The 20,525-nt window shown below is 39.1% G+C and overlaps 1 protein-coding gene across 4 annotated transcripts in view; it reads right to left on the bottom strand.

Annotated features, from left to right (window-relative positions):
• Nucleotides 1-9,836: 9,836 nt before the first annotated feature.
• Nucleotides 9,837-20,525, bottom strand: part of DENND1B (DENN domain containing 1B) — a 253,377-nt gene continuing 242,688 nt past the window's right edge. For all 4 annotated transcript variants that reach the window (XM_030884092.2, XM_060294108.1, XM_060294197.1 and 1 more), the window contains 3 exons: nucleotides 18,930-19,009; nucleotides 17,750-17,966; nucleotides 9,837-16,159 (listed from right to left, as the gene is read on the bottom strand). In XM_030884092.2, the coding sequence (XP_030739952.1) occupies nucleotides 15,641-16,159; nucleotides 17,750-17,966; nucleotides 18,930-19,009 (816 nt within the window). In that variant the 3' untranslated portion in view covers nucleotides 9,837-15,640. The remainder of the gene's footprint in view (nucleotides 16,160-17,749; nucleotides 17,967-18,929; nucleotides 19,010-20,525) is intronic.

The raw sequence follows: 20,525 nt of genomic DNA, 5'->3' as shown, positions 1-20,525 counted from the left end.
TTTGTATCATCTTTTTAGATTCCACATATAAGTGATATATGATATTTGTCTTTGTCTGGCTAACTTCATTAAGTATGGTAATCCCTAGGTCCATCCATGTTGCTGCAAATGGCATTATTTCATTCTTTTTTATGGTTGAGTAATATTACATTGTATATATGTACCACATCTTCTTTATTCCTCTGTCGATGGACATTTAGGTTGCTTCCATGTCTTGGCTACTGTAAATAGTGCTGTAATGAATATTGGGTTGCATGTATCTTTTTGAATTAAGGTTTTCTCCAGATATATGCACAGGAATGGGACTGCTGGATCATATGCTACCTCTAGTTTTAGTTTTTTAAGGAAGCTCCATACTGTTTTCCATAGTAGTTATACCAAGTTACATTCCCATCAAGAGTGTAGGGGGGTCCCCTTTTCTACAAACCCTCTTCAGCATTTATTGTTTATGGACATTTTAATGATGGCTATTCTGACTGGTGTGAGGTGATATCTCATTGTAGTTCTGATTTACATTTATCTAATCATTAGTGATGTTCAGCATCTTTTCATGTGCTTTTTGGCCATCTGTATGTCTTCTTTGGAGAAATGTCTATTTAGATATTCTGTCCTGTTTCTTTTTTTTTTTTTTTTTTTTTTGCGGTACGTGGCCTCTCACCGTTGTGGCCTCTCCCATTGCGGAGCACAGGCTCCAGACGCGCAGGCTCAGTGGCCATGGCTCACCAGCTTAGCCGCTCCATGGCATGTGGGATCTTCCCGGACTGGGGCATGAACCCATGTCCCCTGCATCAGCAGGCAGACTCTTAACCACTGTGCCACCAGGGAAGCCCTCTGCCCATTTTTGATTGGGTTGTTTGTTTTTTTAATATAATGCTGCATGAGCTGTTTGTATATTTTGGAGATTAATGCCTTATTGGTTGCTTTGTGTCCGAATATTTTCTCCCATTCTCTGGGTTGTCTTTTCATTTTGTTTATAGTTTCTTTTACTGTGCAAAAGCTTTTAGGTTTAATTAGGTCCCATTTGTTTATTTTTGTTTTTCTATTTCTCTAGGAGGTGGATCCAAAAAGATATTGCTGCAATTTATATCAAAGAGTGTTCTGCCTATGTTTTCCTCTAAGAGTTTTGTAGTATCTGGCCTTACATTTAGGTTTTAATTCATTTTGAGTTTATTTTTATGTACAGTGTTAGGGAGTGTTCTGATTTCATTCTTTTACATGTAGCTGTCCAGTTTTCCCAGCACCACTTATTGAAGAGACTGTCTTTTCTCCACTGTGTGTTCTGGCCTCCTTTGTCATAGATTAGGTGTCCATAGGTGCGTGGGTTTATTTCTGAACTTTCTATCCTGTTCCATTGATCTATATTTCTGTTTTTGTGCCAGTACCATACTATGTTGATTACTGTAGCTTTGTAGTAGGGTCTGAAGTCAGGGAGCCTGATTCCTCCAGCTGTTTTTCTTTCTCAAAATTGCTTTGGCTATTTGGGGTCTTTGGCATTCCCATACAAAATTTTTTGTTCTAATTCTGTGAAAAATGCCATTGGTAATTTGATAGGGATTGCACTGAATCTGTAGATTGCCTTGGGTAATATAGTCATTTTGATGACATTGAATCCTCCAATCCAAGAACATGGTATATATTTCCATCTGTTTTTGTCATATTTGATTTCTTTCATCAACATCTTACAGTTTTCAGAGTACAAGTCTTTTGCCTCCTTAGGTAGGTTTATTCCTAGGTATTTTATTCTTTTGATGCAGTGCTAAATGGGATTGTTTCCTTAATTTCTCTTTCTGATCTTTTGTTGTTAGTGTATAGAAATGCAACAGATTTCTGTATATTAATTTTGTATCCTGCAAACTTACCAAATTCGTGAAAGTCTAGTAGTTTTCTGGTAGCACAGTTAGGATTTTCTATATACAGTATCATGTCATCTGCAAACAGTGACAGTTTTACTTCTTCTTTTCCATCTTGGGTTCCTTTTATTTCTTTTTCTTCTCTGATTGCCATGGCTAAGACTTCCAGAACTATGTTGAATAAGGGTGACAAGGGTGGACATCCTTGTCTTGTTCCTGATCTTAGAGGAAATGCTTTCAGCTTTTTGCCGTTGAGTATGTTGTTAGCTGTGGGTTTCTCATATATGACCTTTTTTATGTTGAGGTAGGTTCCCTCTATGCCAACTTTCTGGATAGTTTTTTATCATAAAATTTGTTGAATTTTGTCAAAATATTTTTCTGCATCTATTGACATGCTCATATGGTTTTTACTCTTCAGTTTGTTAAAATGTTAATCACACTGATTGATTTGAGGATATTGAAGAATCCTTGAATCCCTGGGATAAATCCCAGTTGATCATGGTGTATGATCCTTTTAATGTATTGTTGGATTTGGTTTGCTAGTATTCTGTTGAGGATTTTTGAATCTATATTCATCAGTGATATTGGCCTATAATTTTCTTTTTTGGGGTATCTTTGTCTGGTTTTGGTATCAGGGTGATGGTGGCCTCATAGAATGAGCTTGGAAGTGTTCCTTCCTCTGCAGTTTTTTGGGATAGTCTCAGAAGGATAGGTGTTAACTCTTCTCTAATGTTTGATAGAATTCACCTCTAAAGCCATCTGGTCCTGGACTTTTATTTGTTGTAAGTTTTTAAATCACAGATTCAATTTCAGTACTTGTGATTGGTCTGTTCATATTTTCTATTTCTTCCTGGTTCAGTCTTGGGAGGTTGTACCTTTCTAAGAATTTGTCCATTTCTTCTAGGCTGTTCATTTGATTGGCATATAGTTGCTTGTCGTAGTCTCTTATGATCCTTTGTATTTCCACTGTGTCAGTTGTAACTTCTTTTTCATTTATAGTTTTATTGATTTGAGCCCTCTCCCTTTTTTCTTGATGAATCTGCTTAAATTATCAATTTTGTTTATCTTTTCAAAGAACCAGATTTTAGTTAAATTGATTTTTCTTTTTTTTATTTGTCTGCACCAAGTCTTCATTGCCCCATGTGTGATCTTCACTGCCCCATGTGGGATCTTCACTGTGGCATGCAGGATCTTTTAGTTGTGGCATGTGGGATCTTTAGTTGAAGCATGCAGGTTATTTAGTTGCAGCATGCCAACTCTTAGCTGAAGCATGTGAGGTCTAGTTCCCTGACCAGGGATTGAACCTGGGCCTTCTGCATTGGGAGTGTGGAGTCTTAGCCAGTGGACTACCAGGGAAGTCCCTCATTGATCTTTTTTTATTGTTTTCTTCATCTCTATTTCATTTATGTCTGCTCTGATCTTTATGATTTCTTTCCTTCTACTAACTTTGGGTTTTGTTTGTTCTTCTTTCTCTAGTTGCTTTAGGTGTAAGGTTAGATTGTTTATTTGAGATTTTTCTTGTTTCCTGAGGTAAGATTGGATTGTTGTAAACTTCCCTCCTAGAACTGCTTTTGCTGCCTCCAATACATTTTGGATTGTCGTGTTTGTGTTGTCATTTTTCTCTAGGTATTTTTTGATTTCCTCTTTGATTTCTTTGGTGACCCATTGGTTGTTTAGTAACATATTGTTTAGCCTCCTCTTGTTTGTGTTTTTTTGCATTTTTTTCCTTGAAGTTGATTTATAGTCTCATACTGTTGTGTTTAGAAAAGATGCTTTATATAATTTCAATGTTTTAAATTTACTGAGGCTTGCTTTGTGGCCAACATGTGATCTATCCTGGAGAATGTTCCATATGCACTTGAGAAGAATGTGTATTTGGCTGCATTCAGATGGAATGTCCTATAAATATCAATTAAGTCCTCATGGTCTAATGTGTCATTAAAGACCTGTGTTTCCTTATTGATTTTCTCTATGGATGATATGTCCATTGGTGTAAGTGAGGTGTTATAGAACTCTTAGCATTTGCCTTATATATTGTGGTGCTTCTATGTTGGGTTTGTATATATTTATGATTGTTGTATCTTCTTCTTGGATTAATACTGTGATCATTATATAGTGTCCTTTGTCTCTTCTAACAGGCTTTACTTTAAAGTCTGTTTTGTCTGATATGAGTGTTGCTACTCCAGCTTTCTTCTGTTTTCCATTTTCATGGAATACCTATTTCCATCCCTTCACTTTCCATCTGTATGTGTCCCTGGATCTGAGGTGGGTCTCTTGTAGACAGCATATATATGGTTCTTGTTTTTGTATCCATTCAGCCAGTCTGTCCTTTGATTGGAGCATTTTATCCATTTACATTTAAGGTAATTATTGATGCGTATCTTCTGATTGCCATTTTGTTAATGTTTAGGATTTGTTTTTGTAGGTTTTTTTCTTCCCTTCCTCTTTTGTTTTCTTCTCTTTCTATTTGATGTATATCTTTAGTGTTGTGTTTGGGTTGCTTTTTCTTTTTTGTGTGTGTATCTAATGTAGATTTTTGGTTTGTGATTCCCATGAGGTTTTGATGTAGCAGTCTTTATATAAAAAAGGTTGTTTTAATTTGCTGGTCTCTTAATTTCAAATACATTTCCAGTATCCTGCATTTGTGCTGTCCTCTTCTCATGATTGCTGGTTTTTGTGTGTGTGTGTGTGTGTGTGTGTGTGTGTGTGTGTGTGTGTGATTTCCTTCCTTTCCTATATATTTGCCTTTACTGGTGAGCTTTTACAATTGTAATTATTTTTGTTTCTAGTTGTGGCCTTTTCCTTTCTGCCTAGACAAGCTTCATTAGGATTTTTTTGTAAAGCTGCTTTGATGGTGCTGAATTCTCTTAGCGTTTTCTTGTCTGTAAAGCTTTTGATTTCTTTGTGAAATCAGAATGTGAGCCTTCCGGGGTAAATTATTCTTGGTTGTAGGTTTTTCCCTTTCATCACTTTAAATATATAATGCCACTCCCTCCTGGCCTGCAGAGTTTCTGCTGAAAAATCCTCTAATAGCCATATGGGAATTCCCTTGCATGTTATTTGTTGCTTTTCCCTTTTTGCTTTTAGTATTTTCTCTTTGTCTTTAATTTTTGTCAAGTTGAGTAATATGTGTCTCAGTGTGTCCCTCCTTGGGTTTATCCTGGATGGGACTCTCTGAGCTTCCTGGACCTAAGTGTTTCCTTTCCCACATTAGGGAAGTTTTTGTCTATTATCTCTTCAGATATTTTCTCGGTTCCTTTCTCTTCTCCTTCTGGGACCCCTATAATGCAAATGTTGGTGCATTTAATGTTGTCCCAGAGGTCTTGAGACTGTCCTCATTTCTTTTCAGTCTTTTTTCTTTATTCTCTTCCATGGCAGTGATTTTCACCATGTTTTCTTCCAGCTCACTTATTCATTCTTCTGCCTCATTTTTTCTACTATTGTTTGCTTCTAGTGTATTTTTTCATTTCTGTTATTGTATTGTTCATCTGCTTGTTCTTTAAATCTTCTAGGTCTTGGTTAAAGATTATTTATATTTTCTCAGTCTGTGCCTTGATTCTGTTTCTGAGATCTTGGATCATCTTTACTATCATTACTCTGAATTCTTTTTCAGGTAGATTGCCGATCTCCACTTCATTTAGTTGTTCTTCTAGGGTTTTATCTTGTTCCTTTGTCTGGAACATATTTCTCTGCCACCTCATTTTGTTTATCTTTCTGTGTTTGTGGTCTCATTTCCACAGGCTGCTGGATCCTAGTTCCTCTTGCATCTGGTGTCTGCCCCCTGGAGGGTGAAGTTGGTCCAGGGGCTTGTGCAGGCTTCCTGGTGAGAGGGACTGGTGATTGCCCACTGGTGGGTAGAGCTGCGTGTGGTCCCTCTGGTGAGCAGGGCCTTGTCAAGGGATGTGTTTAGAGGTAGCTGTGAGCTCAGTACAACTTTAGGCAGCCTGTCTGCTGATGGTGGCACTGTGTTCCCACCCTATTCGTTGTTTGGCCTGAGGCATCCCGGCACTGGAGCCTGCAAGCTGTTTGTTGGGTGGGGCCAGTTCTCAGTGCCAAAATGGCGCCCTCTAGGAGAGCTCATGCTGATCAGTATTTCCTGGGGCCTCCATCACTAGTGTCCCTGCCCCCACTGTGAGGCACAGCTGGCCCCCCACTTACTTCCCCAGGAGACCCTCCAAGACCTGCATGTAGTTCTAGCCCAGGTTCCTATGGAGTCAGTGTTTGTGCTGGGTCCCAGTGCATGTGAAATCTTGTGTGCACCCTCCAACAGTGGAGGCTCTCTTTCCCCCAGTCCTGTGAAGCTCCTAAACTCAAGCCCTGCTGGCCTTCAAAGCCAAATGCTCTGGGGTTCCTCCTCCTAATGCCAGACCCTCAGGCTGGGGAGCCTGACATGGGGTTCAGAACTCTCACTCCTGTGTGAGAACCTCTGCAATATAATTATTTTCCAGTTTATGGGTCACACACACAGCAGGTATGGGATTTGATTATATTGCGAAAGCGCCTCTCCTGTCTTCTCATTGTGGTTTCTTCTTTGTCTTTGGATGTAAAGTATCTTTTTTGGTAGGTTCCAGTCTTTTTTGTTGATGGTTGTTCAGCAGTTAGTTGTGATTTTGGTGTTTTCATGAGAGGAGGTGAGCTCAAGTCCTACTCTGCCATCTTGTCTCCTTCATGTCTCAAGAGTGCTAATTCAAACTACACTGAGAACATCAACTAGGAGCACTGGTTGAAGAATTTTGTATCAACATCTAGTCAGCACTATCCACAGACTGGAGAGAACAAGCAGAGATTCCTTTTGTGTAGTTGAGAAGCAGGCAGTCACACCCTCTCCTCCCTGGGGGCACCTGGAGCCCTGAGAGCATTCAGTTGCCCACAGCATGGGAATAAATCCAGAATATATTTTAAAAACTTTTCCCAAGTCAGTAATTTGAGTAATTACTCAAATTGAGTCAGTAATTGAGAAACAACTCAATACAATTATGGGTCAAAGATTTGAATATACTCTTCTCCAATGAAGCTACGTGAATTGCTCCGCATTACTGGAGCAACTGAAACTCCCACATTCTGATGGTTACATACTTATCGTGTGACCCAGAAATTCCACCCCTAGGTATTAATTCAAGGAAATGAAAACAAGTGTCATCACAGTAACTTGTACTCATTCACATGTACAGAGCAGTGTCATTCATAAAGATCCTAAAATTGAAACAATCAAATGTGCTTGGACAGGAGATCAGATGAATACATTGTTTCCTATCCACACAATGCAATATACTCAGCAATAAGAGTGAACAAACCATTGGTACCTGCAACACCATGGAGACATCTCAGTAGCTCTATGCTAAGTGAAAGAAGCCAGCCATAAAAGGCAATATTGTATGATTCCATTTGTGTGAAATTCTTGAAAAGGCAAAACTATCTATTGATGGCCAGAAGCCAGGATCAAGAGGAGGGGATAATGGCAAAAGAGCACAAAGCAAGTCTTTGGGTGATAGAATGTTCTAAGTCTTAGCATGGTAGTGGGTAGATGACTTCATACATTTGTTAAAATGCATTAAATTATACTTTTAAGTTTATATTTCGGGGGAAACTAGATAAAATACTAAATGAATACCGTCAGTGTATTTTGATATTCCAAATTGAGTCCTCAAATTAGAAACTACAGTTGTAAAAAGTAATTTGTAAATTTTAAATACATTGCTTTAATGTTTAAATGGTGTTACTACAAAACACCATGAGTATGAAATGGTCTCCATTTTTAAAGTGGGTTTGATTTTAAAATAACAAAAGTGAAGAGTAAGAAGTTTATCTTGAATGCTGGTTCTTGACCATGAGAAAAAAATTTAAAGTAGTAGATAAACATCTGTGGAGATTTTGAGAAGGACATTTAGGTGCTCTCAAAAACTTTATATGTCAATAACAGGGGCGCCACAATAAAAAAAAATCATGTTATGCCTTTCCTTTTCCTCCACATTGCTATGTCACCAGGTGTTCCCTGTGTTATAATGCATAATCAAGGCGAGGCTGCCCTATCCACTCTCATACATGCCAATAAAACTAAGAGGAAGGAAGGGAAAAGAAGAGGGAAAGGTACCACAGAGAACACATGTACACACAACAAGGGTTAGTGGAGACTGAATTAACTGAGCTGGGGAATGGGGGGAGAAGGCAATTAATTAATACCATCTCCCAAAAATCTATCAGGAAATTCTGTACTCAAAATTTAAAACTTGCCTAGTGCATTTTGTCAGAAAGCCTTGTCCAATACTTACAGGAGAGACTGTGTGTTAAGCGTGCCATTTAATTTCTGTCCCGCATTCCTGCCCCACAGCATGGGGCTGAAGCCACCATCAGGCTCCCGTCCCAGCCAAGCCACCTGTTGCTCTGAGACGCTAAGGGCTTACTTACCTCCTTTGTTCATCAGTTTCTTCATGTCTGCAAAGGACTAATTAAAGCATCTTCTCCAGAAACCCTAGGAGCATGGTCCAGGTTTGTTTTTTTCAACTGTAGAGCTGATTCTAATGAAAAGCTAAGTTTGAGAGCCACTGGATTAGCCAAAAGCTAAGATTTTTATAGTTTTATATTTTATGGTTTTATACTCCAAACATCCATCAGTTCCAATGAAATCGAGTACTTAGGCATATTTTCTACCCTTCAAATTATAGTCATCCTTTGGTATCCATGGGAGATTGGTTCCAGGACAACCCCTTCCCCCCACCCTGCCACATACCAAAATCCAAGGATGCTCAAGTCCCTCATATAAAATGACACAGTATTTCCATATAACCCATGCATATTCTCCCATGTACTTTAATCTCTAGATGTCTTGTAATACCTAATACAGTGTTAAGTGCTATGTAAATAGTTGTAAAATACAATGTAAATGCTATGTAAATAGTTGCCAGTGGGGGATAAATTTAGGTTTTGCTTTTTGGAACTTTCTGGAATTATTAAAGTATTTCCGATCTGGGCTGGTTGGATTTGTGGTTGTGGACACAGAGATACCGAGGGCAGACTGTATATGGCAGCTGCAATGTACACAAAGTGTCTCAATATTACGAATTCATCCTAAGAACAGACACTTCTATTTTAAATAGAGAGAAATAAAGCTTCAGGGAAATTAGGTAACAGGACCATACCAATGACAGAACTTGGGGAAGGTTTTAATTCACCTAGAAACTTCCACAGTACACTATTTAATTTTTATGCTGTTAATACTATATTTTCCATAAATGTATACATTTTTGTGTGTCCTATAATTCATTGCTACTTCCCGGCAAGAAGATTGTCAGACTCACTACAAAATAATACTCCAAAAAGAGTATTCTCTTTCATTTATATATAAGGAAAATCCAACTGGGTTTTTGTATTTAAATCTATAAAATTAAGATATGACCATCTTTCTTAGACACAGACACTAAGCGGTACTGAGACTAACCCCTATGACAGTGGCAGGCAAAGTGTTAAAAATCAAAATCAATCACAGCTATATCTTAGGCTTCCAAGGATGCTGTCTTTCTCAGGGTCAGACCTTTGCTCCCGCTATGGAAACAAGAAAAATTCAGCATATTATTCACAGAAATTCTGCACCCAAGGGAAATTTTGTGCTTATTTCCAGTTTGACTTTTGCTCTAGGTTGGACCTTCAGAGTCCCTGGATGAGAAGCCCATCTTCCCAGGCTTGGGAGCATCTCCCGTCCGTCCTCGACTCTTACGTGAAGGTCAGTAAACAGTCGTTTGGCTTGGCTAGACCTGCTGTGCTGTCCTTAGTGACACTGATTACCTCTTCTGTGGTTTCAGAGCCCAATGAAATTAGCTGACCAGATGCCTCCCCAGCAAACCCGCCAGAAAGGTTTAGGGCTCAGTTTACACTGCAGCAGTCACGAGGCTCCGATATGGAGATGCAGGGTCCTTGCGACAGTTCCTCAGGAGCACTATAGCCAATCATTAAAAAGAGTCACCACCAGGCAGTTCTGATTATGACCAACTTTATTTTAAACCTGCATCGTTGGGCACTTTATGGTAATGTGTCATTCATCCAATATTTACTTTTGCATATAGTTTTTAAAATTCCCCAAACAATACTTTTACAAAGTCCTCCCAATAGTAGTCAGCTTTAGAGATGACTCTTATCCTGTAGCCTCAAGGATGCAAGAACAATGACGCACATCTTGATGCTGGGAAGGTGTGTATGGATACCAGTCACCATGGCTAGCAAAAAGCTCGAGTTTTTCAGTCCTTCCAAATAGTTATTCATTTAAAGAAAGAGAAATAAGCTTTGGGAAAGTTCAGTTTTTAACCTCTCATGTACCTTTTGTGTAAAAAAGCTTTATGCATTTTAAACTGTAGGTTTTAGGCAGTTCATACTTGTTGTTTTAGGCATTGCTCTAAGTACTGAATCATGACAGATTTAAGAAATCTCATTTTTGATATATGATTATTAAAGGTTCTCCAAATAACCACATGGAAACTAGACTATGTGAAGGATGGTGACTCAACACACATGGTGCATTTAGGATGCACAGAGTCTAATTCTGGCCTGTCCTAAAAGTCATGTAATCAACCAAAGGGCAGATTTGTCAATGTACCTCAACAAGGCTCTCTTCCGAAACATGAAGTAACACAGAGACGAAGAGACTCAGAGATTTATCATATCAAAGAGGTAATCATTTGTGACTTGGCAATCTTTTAAGATAAAAGATTGTATATTTTAAATTACTTCACTTAAGTATGGTTTGAAAAAAACATAGCTTTCTGGATAGAAAGCATCTGGTTAAGTTTGCTGTTCAGTACCTTGTTTTATTTTTTTGGTATGTTTGCATTATCACATCCAGAGCTACAGATTTTCCACAGTGCTTCTGCCTCATTCAAGTATAACAAAAGTAGAAATCTATAGAAGCTCTAAGGTTAAACAAACTGTACATTATACAAAAATTAACTTAATTTACACAGTCAAAAAGTATTGGCAATGCCCTTTATAAATCTTACCAAAGATTCATCACAAAGGATATTACAGTTGACATATGTTTTGTCATCACCATAGAAATGCCATCTAGATTTATGTGGTACAGAACTATTTGTTAAATGTACACATGAAGAATCAGCATTTTGCACTATACACATTTCTCTTAAAGTAACAGTATTGTCAATAGTAATCTAAGATTCAGAATTTTCTTGTTGCATATTTATTGTTGCTGAGGCAGTTAGTTATGATATATTAATGCAATATTCATAATTATTTTAAATAAAAACATTTCTCCTGCCAACGGTATAAAGAATGTTTTCTCTAAAATCACATGGAATGTTGCTACATACAGTTTTACACAAATACTGAAAAACATGACCTTAAGGCATCTGCTAGAAAAGCAGATGTATTTATATGAACTAAATTATGCAAGAAAAAATATTGCACAAAATCCTATTATTTTCAAAATAAAACATGCTTCTTTCTAAATACACATAATTCCCTACCTTGACCAAATCACAATGTTAACTGATTTGCTCAAAACAACTCTGCCTCTTAAACAAGATTTAAGAAACACACACTAACAGATTCCTGGGCTCGACAGAGGAAAGACGTCAATACTGACAGTTTGTAGAAAGCATTTCATATATTAAGAAGTGGTCTGGGGGAATTAGGTTTGGGTGTTCATTTTACATTCTTCAATTTATATTCTGATATACAAATATCTACCCAGAATCAGGATATTGTATGCTAAACAAAATGGAATTCAGATTAGAAAATTTATTCATGAAAATAATCTTTTCCTGAAAAATTCAGATTTTCTAGAAAATAAGATCTACTAATTATGAGAATAGTCACAGTTTTGTCCTCTTTATCAGCAGTCTACTTCTTCACCTTACTTCAGAAACGATGAACTCATTAGCATTCCTGGGTCCTGTTTATTAGGATACGAGCACAAACTCCTCACAACAGCACTGTCACAGACAGTTTTAGTTTAAAAGTGTATGTGTGTGTGTGAGGGGAGGCAGTTTCTAGAGAATGCTATTATCAAGGTAAAGACAGTAAAACGAGATCCCATCAACATGCATCTGCATGCTCAGTTAATCCTGATTCGAGTGACGTGGCCCTAAGTAGTGCAAAGGGACATGGTTTCATCAGAGCCTCGCTGCCTGGTGATAGGAGAGCAGAGTGGTGATGGACAGTCAGGTAAACGAGAACACTTAGTTTCTAAGAGCCTCTGAATCTGGCCTTTAAAAGTAGGTATCCTAGGTAGCAGCATTACTGTACTTCGTATAACAGTAGAGAAAGTTAATCAAATTAGACATGGTACAATGGTTCTGTACTTAGAGCACGTTTTATATTAAGCAGCTTTAAAAAGGCCTTTTTTTTGGTGATAGAATCTTGGCTGAATAACTTCTAAGCAAAATACATTATCGTTATTATTGTTAACAGGGATTTACAATTCCTTTTCCTTTTAATTAGTTCCTGCACAGCAGGGACTAGGCCAATTCTTTTATTTCCCTATGTCCACAGTTACTGTACCTTGTGTATGACCAGTACCAACAGCTGATAAATAGTTCCTAAATGAGTTTTTAATTTTTAATCAGAAAAGTACTCATGCTATATTTTGGTGCCTTTCTAAAATATGCTAAAGTAGGTAGCCATCAAAATATACCACTTAACACGGTCTCACTTAACAAAACAAGAGCCCCTAAATTCACACACGACTCTTCTATCCCCCTGAAATACCACGGATGCAATACCCAAGGGCAAAAGGATAATAACTAGAGTGGGATTTGGGGAGAATTGTGACTTTGTCTAGAGGTCACATAAAGACTGGGCCTCAGAGCCAAAGGTCTGATTTGTTTATACAATTCTGTTGTATAACAGGTGTTGCTCCTTGGGGGTAAAAAAAAAAAAAAAAAAAAAAAGAATTCAAACAGCAGGAGAGTTTACACATATTTGGTTTAGTTATAATAGAAAATGTGAAGATAGTAGGAAAAATACTTTTATTTCAGAACTCGCCTCAATGTCACTTCATTCTCTGTACAGCCACCATAATACTGGGAAGTCTAGTTTCAGAGCAGACTTTGAATACTTAAAATGTTAACGGTTTGAAATACGAATACTTGCTACTAGTCTTTTGGAGTTTTTCCAAGAATAACATGCAGGGGTTTTGCTTTTGTTTCCAACATGGAATATAAGAGCTGATTTTGTATGTTAAAATAAGGCACAAATTCAGTTTAAAATATCTTGACACAAATGTGACTTGTCAGTGGATGAATACCCTCACCACACACAGCAGTGCAGTCAGACATCTGGTGAGGGGACCAAAAGACAGGAAAAAAACTCACGTTTCTGAGGCCTTGAAACTTATCAAGCAAATGGATCAAAACCCAAATTGTGCCTGTGCTACACTCACAATGATCCCAGTCTCCAGACAGTGAATTCTGAAGGAAAAATACCTCATTCCAATATTCACATTAGAGGGCTGCTTTACATTCTTTTCAAAAATTATGAAGAATATTTGCCCAGCAGATTAACGACCAGAGTGACAGTTTTTCCTTCTTATTTAAAATAGCTCTTCTGATAAATGGACTTTTTTATATCTTTCAATTAAATAAAATGGAATTTTGTAACGAGTATATAAAAGCAAAATTTGACAGGAACCTTGAATCTTTTGTGTTTAAAAAAAAGGATTAAATTTAAAAAAGGATTAAACACCCTTTTCCTTAATACATACAGAATCTATCCTTATATGGAAAACAAGGTCTTCCTTGTTTTCCTTCATAAACATGAATGAATAATTGTCCTCCCAAAATATATCCATTGAGAGTTTGAAATGCACTTTAGAAAAGTAAAACTTGGTCATTTTCTTTAAATTATTTAAAGACTGACCTGAATGAATATTTTACGCAATGTTTTTAACAAACCCCCTTCCAGGATTTTAATTGAAAATTAAATTATGATTTCAGTAAATATTTTAGAGCACAGTCTTGATGAGGGTTCTTGAATGGGTTCTCAAACACCTTTCCTAAAATGATAATGTAAACAAAAATCATGAGTGGGGACGTATAGAGTATATATATTGAACATACTAACAACAAATGAACCATAGCATCACTGGGTTTTTTTTCCTGATTATTCCTGTCTATCTAGCCAATCATCAAGCAGTCAATGCACGATTCCTTCTCAGGTGAACTTCAAAGCGTGAAAGTGAATTTGAGAGACAGGAGACGATGTCCCATGTAGAAGAATTCCAAGTAATTTACGTGGATTCCGTGCCCTCACGGAGAGGAAGCACGAGCCCCAAGCCTCAGTGTGGGCGGCACACGGCGACTTCCTCCTGAAGACGGCAGTAGGAGCGGCAGGGGAAGGAACGGCTTTACAGGGGAGGAACCCCACAAACGCCACCGCAGCCTGGTGACCAAGGCCAACATCGACATTCACAAATCATGTGCACAGCATGGACCCTTGATAAGATGTAATGATGAAGACGGCACTTTTCTTCTGTAACCCCCTCCCCAAAACCCAACCGTCCCGTTACAATCAATCAATCATGAGAAAAACACCAGACAAGTTCCAGCAGAGGGGCATCCTACAGCATATCTATATCTGCCCAGTCCTCCTGAAAACTGTCAAGGTCGTCAAAACCCAGGGAAGTCTGAGAGAGGGTCACAGCCAAGAGGAGCCTACGGAGCTGTGGCAGCCAAGTGTGATGTGGTCCCTGGGTGGGATTCTGGGACAGAAGAAGGATGGCAGGGAAAAACTAAGGAAATGTGCATGGAGCATGGTTCATGAATTGTGAAGACGTACTGCACTGACATCATAGGATATGAAAAACAGCGGAAACTGAGTAGGGAGACATGGGGACACTGTACTTTCTCCACACGGTTTCTATAAATTTGAAACTTCCAAAATATAACGTCAATTATTTTAAGAAGTCCATCTGAGATGATATGAAGCATTCTGGTAGAGAATTATTAGTTAAGGGAAAAACAGATAGGAACACTTTTTTATCAGGACAGTTTATGTCACATTTGGCTTCCTGGGGGTGACTCCTACTTTAGCAAAGTCATACAGAAAGACTGTGAAAAAACTTAAAGTGTCATTTGTAAACAGAAGTCATTAATTTCACATTGTAATCCAGCACTTCATATATTTCGCTGAGTGACATGTAAGGTAAATGCGAACCTTTATACCTTTTGGAAAACATGGCTGCAGTGTCCAGAAGAGAGCTTTTTAACTTTGAAAAAATGAACTTTGTCCTTGATTTGATGAATAGAAAAAGGCATTATTGCTCTGCAGAACACTTATAACTTATCTTTCAAAATTTACCTGCAATTCCATAAATTATGTAAGTATGCTTAATATAGGCTTAAGATTAAGGCAATTAGTTGGTCAACAGTTTCAGGCTAGTTCTGATAGGTTTTGGTATCTTGGCCAGTTCATGCTCAACCAGGTTAGTACAGTAGCTACTGGTTATGTGCAAGGGTTAGATGTATACTTCGTTTAAATAAAATAAGTGGCGTTAAGCACCAAATACTGGGAAATCATATGTTCAATATATACTTTCAACATACATACAAGCTAGTACCTGATTTAAGAGCACAGTAGAAGAGTTAGCTTTACATTTAAAAATCAGTGGATAAATCTATATACCACGAGACAGACGAGTGGGAGAAATGTCCCAAATGAAAAACAATGTTTAGACGGTAGGAAGAGTTGTCTTTTCTACCAATCCTTTTATGTTTATGATAGGGTACAGGGACTCCTAAAATGTCTCCGTAGAAGCTTGGATGCAAGCGACGGACTCTTCATTTGTTGATTTAAGCTTGGTTTCCACTTGCTTTTCCTTCTGAGATGTTTAAGTCTTGCTGGAAGGCAGATGTTACGTGGCATAACGACACCACCTCCTGAAGCAGTCCAGAACCTTCTGAAGTCTCTTTGGCTCCTTTCCCTTCTTTCTCCCAAGGAACAAAAGACGGACGGCGCCCAAGGCTGGGTACCAGCGGATCACCCGGAGTCTGGCTTAGTGTTTCTTTCTTCTCTGTTTGGGAAGCTCCGGGCGAAGCCAGCGGCAAACCCAGTCCTGGAGCGGGGTCCGGCTCTCCCAGCTCTGTGGGCCGGCTCGCGGCACCAACGCCGAGGCGTCGCTCACCGTTCTCCTCTTTGAGGATGGACAGAGAGTCCGTTCCCGCGCTGGAGGCCACCCGCTTCCTGGGCGAGGGCGGGAGCTGCCTGCCGTGGAGGGCACTGTCGTCCTGCCCCAGGTGCCACTCGGCCTGGTCACCGGAACCACCGCAAAGCAGGGCCAGGTTGTTCTCACTGGGCGTGTTGGATTTATTCTGAGAGAAGAAACAGCGCATTTAGAAAAAATGGAAGAAAATTATAGCATTACTTCAGCAGTACTGTTTTCCATTTTGAAATCAGTATCTTTCAAGGCTGGGAACTCAAAGTCCCTCCCAGAGGAAATGAAGCATAGACAGTTAGCTCTGAACACCTCCCAGGGCGCCCTCAACAGGAATGAAGTGAGATGGATACGGGTGCCCAGGCCCTTGCACCTTTCAATCACCTATAAAACTCAAACCAGACCCTAAGTGTTGGCGAGGGTGTGGAGAAAAAGGAGCCCTCGCACGCTGCGGGTGGGAGTGTAAACTGGTGCAGCCACTGTGGAAATCAGTGTGGAGGATCCTCAAAAAACTAAAAACAGAACTACCATACAATCCAGCAATCTATAATACACCTACTTCCGGGTATGTATCCAAAGAAGATAAAATCAGTATCTTGACAATACAGCTGTACCCACGTGTTCACGGCAGCATTATTGACAATAGTGAAGCTATGGAAACAACCTAGATGTCATTGATGGACGAACAGGTAAAGAAAACGTGGTACGTATACACCATGGAATGTTACTCAGCTTTTAAAAACAAGGAAATCCTGCCATTCGTGACAACATGGATGAACTTGGAGGGCATTATGTTAAGTGAAATAAGCCAGACAGAGAAACACAAATACTGCATGATGTCACTTATATGTGGAACCTAAAATAGTCAAACTCAGATGTCGAGAGTAGAATGGGGGTCACCAGAGGGGGATGGGGGGTGGGGAAATGGGGAGATGCTGGAGGGGCAGGTTTCAGTCGTGCAGGTGGGAAAAGTGCTGGGACCTAATGTACAGCTCGGTGACCACAGTTCTTTGCTAAGAAGGTAGAGCTCAAGTGCTCTCACCGCAAAGAAAAGGTAACTAAGTGAGATAAGGGATATGTTAATTAGCTCATCTGTGGTCAGCATTTCAAAACATCAAGTTGTACACCTTGGATGTACACAACTTTTATTTGTCATTATACTACAAAAAAGCTGAAAAATAAAAAGGATTTGCAAAACAATCCTTCAAAATAACACAAAAAACAAGCAGACAAACTATATTATATAATCAATGCCAAGTTCTGGAATTTATTACCATCAGAACAGAGTGGAAATTACTTATACTTCTCTCTCTTGTGTTCTTAAAGCAGCCAGTTCAATCTGTTTAAAGTATTATTTCTAAAGCAATACAATGAAACATTACTTGAATTAATACATTTATTAAAACTTTTTTGAACATCCAGAAAATACAGAAAAAAAGTGGGAACATTTCACGTTTAAAAGTTCCCCAGAAAAGACAACTATAAAATTAGGTTGTAGGAAAATACTACTGCTTGACAAAATAATTTCAATTAATGACAATAACCACCAGAATTGCATAAATAAAAGGGAAAATACTGGAATTTTGTTACTAGAAATAATTCTTAATGATTAACTCTTACAGTATTTTTGGAGTTTTGACACTTATCTGAGGTCAAACGCTCCTACCAACTAAGGTGATGACAAAAGCCATCACAGTGAGTGCGAGAAACTGTTCATTTAATTTTACCAGTTGGAAAATCGACTCACCGTGGGCTTGTAATCAATGTCGTCCATCGACCTAAAGAAGTCCAGGCTCCTGGCCGCCGCCAGCTTCCCCTGGTCCTGGCTGTGCGTGCTCAGCGTGTCCAGGATCTCGCCCAGCAAGTCCATCTCACCCGAGGAAGGGGCCTGTGCTCTGGTTTCAAGAGAGTCGTCACTTTCGTAGAAATAAGCAGACGCTTCTTCTCCGTCTTCAGAGGACAACCTGAAGAAAAAGAAAACACGCACTGGTGATTACGTGACCACGAATGCTACTTACAAGCAACCTCTTACCAAAGATCGTCAACTAAGGTGGGAGTTTTAAAACCAATGTAATATTTCTGTAGAACAGCAAAGTGGATAATTGGTTCATGGCCAAATTCTTTGTAGTGATGTACACACCGATTCAAATGCTGGAAATCTTGAGTATGTGCACTGAGAGCAAACAAACGTTTATGGCTCCTTATCAATCCGGAAGCACAAGCGGGGCTTCTCACAGTCTAATCCTGGGGAATTTGGGACATTAGCCTTAGAAATATCAGGTTCCCAGAATACCTGGGAAGTTTGCTAACTCCAAGTTCACTTTCAGTATTTTTATATAGTTTTCCTTTTATTTGTTTATTCACTTGTCTTATATAAACAAAGATATACTTAATGCAGAAAAAAGAATGTTGATTCTGTCATCCCAAAATATCTTAAAATTGTTTTAGAAGTTGAACATATACTATTATTGTTTCCCTTGTTTTATGTTAAAATTAATTTTTAACACTTTGCGTTAAATTCTCCTCTTCTGATACCACCATGGAGTTAGGTCCCGCCCCTCGCCTATCTGGTTTGTTTCTATTGACTACTTTCACCGTTCCTGATATCTACCTGGCCCTCTTCAGGAGGAGGGTAGGAGTCTAACTTAGTGAGTGGGCTTCTGTTTCCCCTTTAACACTATCCCAGGTATTGCTGCAGACGTTACTGCTTCCCAAGAACAAGTTATTTCAGGTCTATCTTGCTTTCCCATCTCAAGATTCATCCCCCGTGAGACTCCAATTAGCGCTGGTTCCTCCTGCTGAAGAATATACCACAAGGGAGTAAAACCTGATCTCTGGGAGTGCACGTTCTTTACATCTCTCTTGTAACCTAAAGCTTCTGCCGCTGAGCCGCATCGCGTAACAGAACAGGAGACCCCGCGACTTACTTGCTAGCTCTTTCTGCGTCCTCATCATTGTCAGCGCACAGAACACCATCCAGGCTCTGAAGAGTCCTTCTTAGGCGCGGCTACAGAGAGAGATCGACACACTGGCGTTAAGTCGTTAAGGTATGTCTCTTCCGTAAATTTTAACCAACAATTTGATCTGACAAGGAATACTTTTTAAAGAAATATGCATTCAGGGGTTTTGAATACTAGCCAGTAACTTGACTAGCTGGGCAGGAGGAAGGGGAGGATATCAGACAACATTTACCTCAACGCTCACATCTCAAACCAGTCAACAAAAAACAAATCACTGGGCTGAGTACATAAACACTCTGCCCGCTCTCCCAGTCTGTCGGTCCCCGATTTAGGAATCCCTGACTTACAGGCAATCACTTCACCAAGCACTTAGCCCCCAGTTTCAATAATAATCAATACTTGCAATCTTGTTGCTTTTATCCCTTACCCACACTCTCCCTCACACCAAGTACTTTAAGGCAATGCTTCTCAATCATTAAAGTGCATGTACATCTCTTGGAGTTTGGTACAGGTTCTGATTCTAACACGCTCTTAGGTGAGGCTGCTCTTGGGTCTCAAGGTAACAAATCCTAGACAATGCATCATTTCACCTGTAAATACTTCACTATGTAGCTTTAACAGATAGATTTTTTTAACACAACCAAATATCATGATCATACATAATGAATTAATAATTATTCTCTAATATCTCATATTCCCTTACTGCCCCCGAAATATTTGAGTGAGTTTATCTGGACCAGAATCTCAACAGGGTAGCACTGGATTTGGCTGACATGTCCCTCGTCTCAGAGGACGATCCCTTCCACCTTCCCCCGCTCCATGCCACCTGTGTCCTTTAATGTGTTATTTTACCCTCGTTTCCTATAAACTGGCAATTACATCTGGAGCTTGGTTAGCTTCAGGTTCTGGGTTTTCCCTCTGTTTTTGGCAAGAATTCCCACAGGTGTTGATGTGTTTCTCAGTGCATCACACCTGGAGGCACCTGGTGATCAGATGTCTCACTTTGGGTGGCACTAAGACTGATTAATGGCTTCAGGTGTGGTTGGGCAGTGCATCCACTACAAACTTTATCAGCCTTTCACCTGATGGTTTTAGCATCCTATAGTAACTGCTGGCTAAATCCATTATTTCAGTAGGCACTTCAAAATTATGCTTTTCAAAAGCATTTCCTTTATATTTATTTGTTGGCATTCCATAAAGAACTGTCTTATTAACTATGTGGCTATCCTGAAATACAATGTGTACCAGAAAAATAGGATAATTCCTTCCTTTTATTTAACAATTTTTAGAGTAATGAGCTAATCTAACAGTCTATAAAGGTGAGCCAGGAGGGGCCTTTAAAAATTACCTTTTGTATATATTTGATATGGCTCATCACCCCATCACGGTTACTACTCTTCTTGAGGTTCAATCTGTCCCATTTTTGAACTACACTGTGATTATGTTTTTTAAGTAGTTATCTTTTACAGATTTACCTCAAAATATCTGCAGGGTTAAATGATATGCTATTGGGTATTTACTTCAAATTAATCCAGAGGTGGGGAGGGATCATGGGTAGGGCTG

Source organism: Globicephala melas, chromosome 1 (genome assembly GCF_963455315.2).
Source record: "Globicephala melas chromosome 1, mGloMel1.2, whole genome shotgun sequence".
In the NCBI taxonomy this organism is placed as follows: domain Eukaryota; kingdom Metazoa; phylum Chordata; class Mammalia; order Artiodactyla; family Delphinidae; genus Globicephala; species Globicephala melas.
This window is presented reverse-complemented; position numbering and strand designations above follow the sequence as displayed.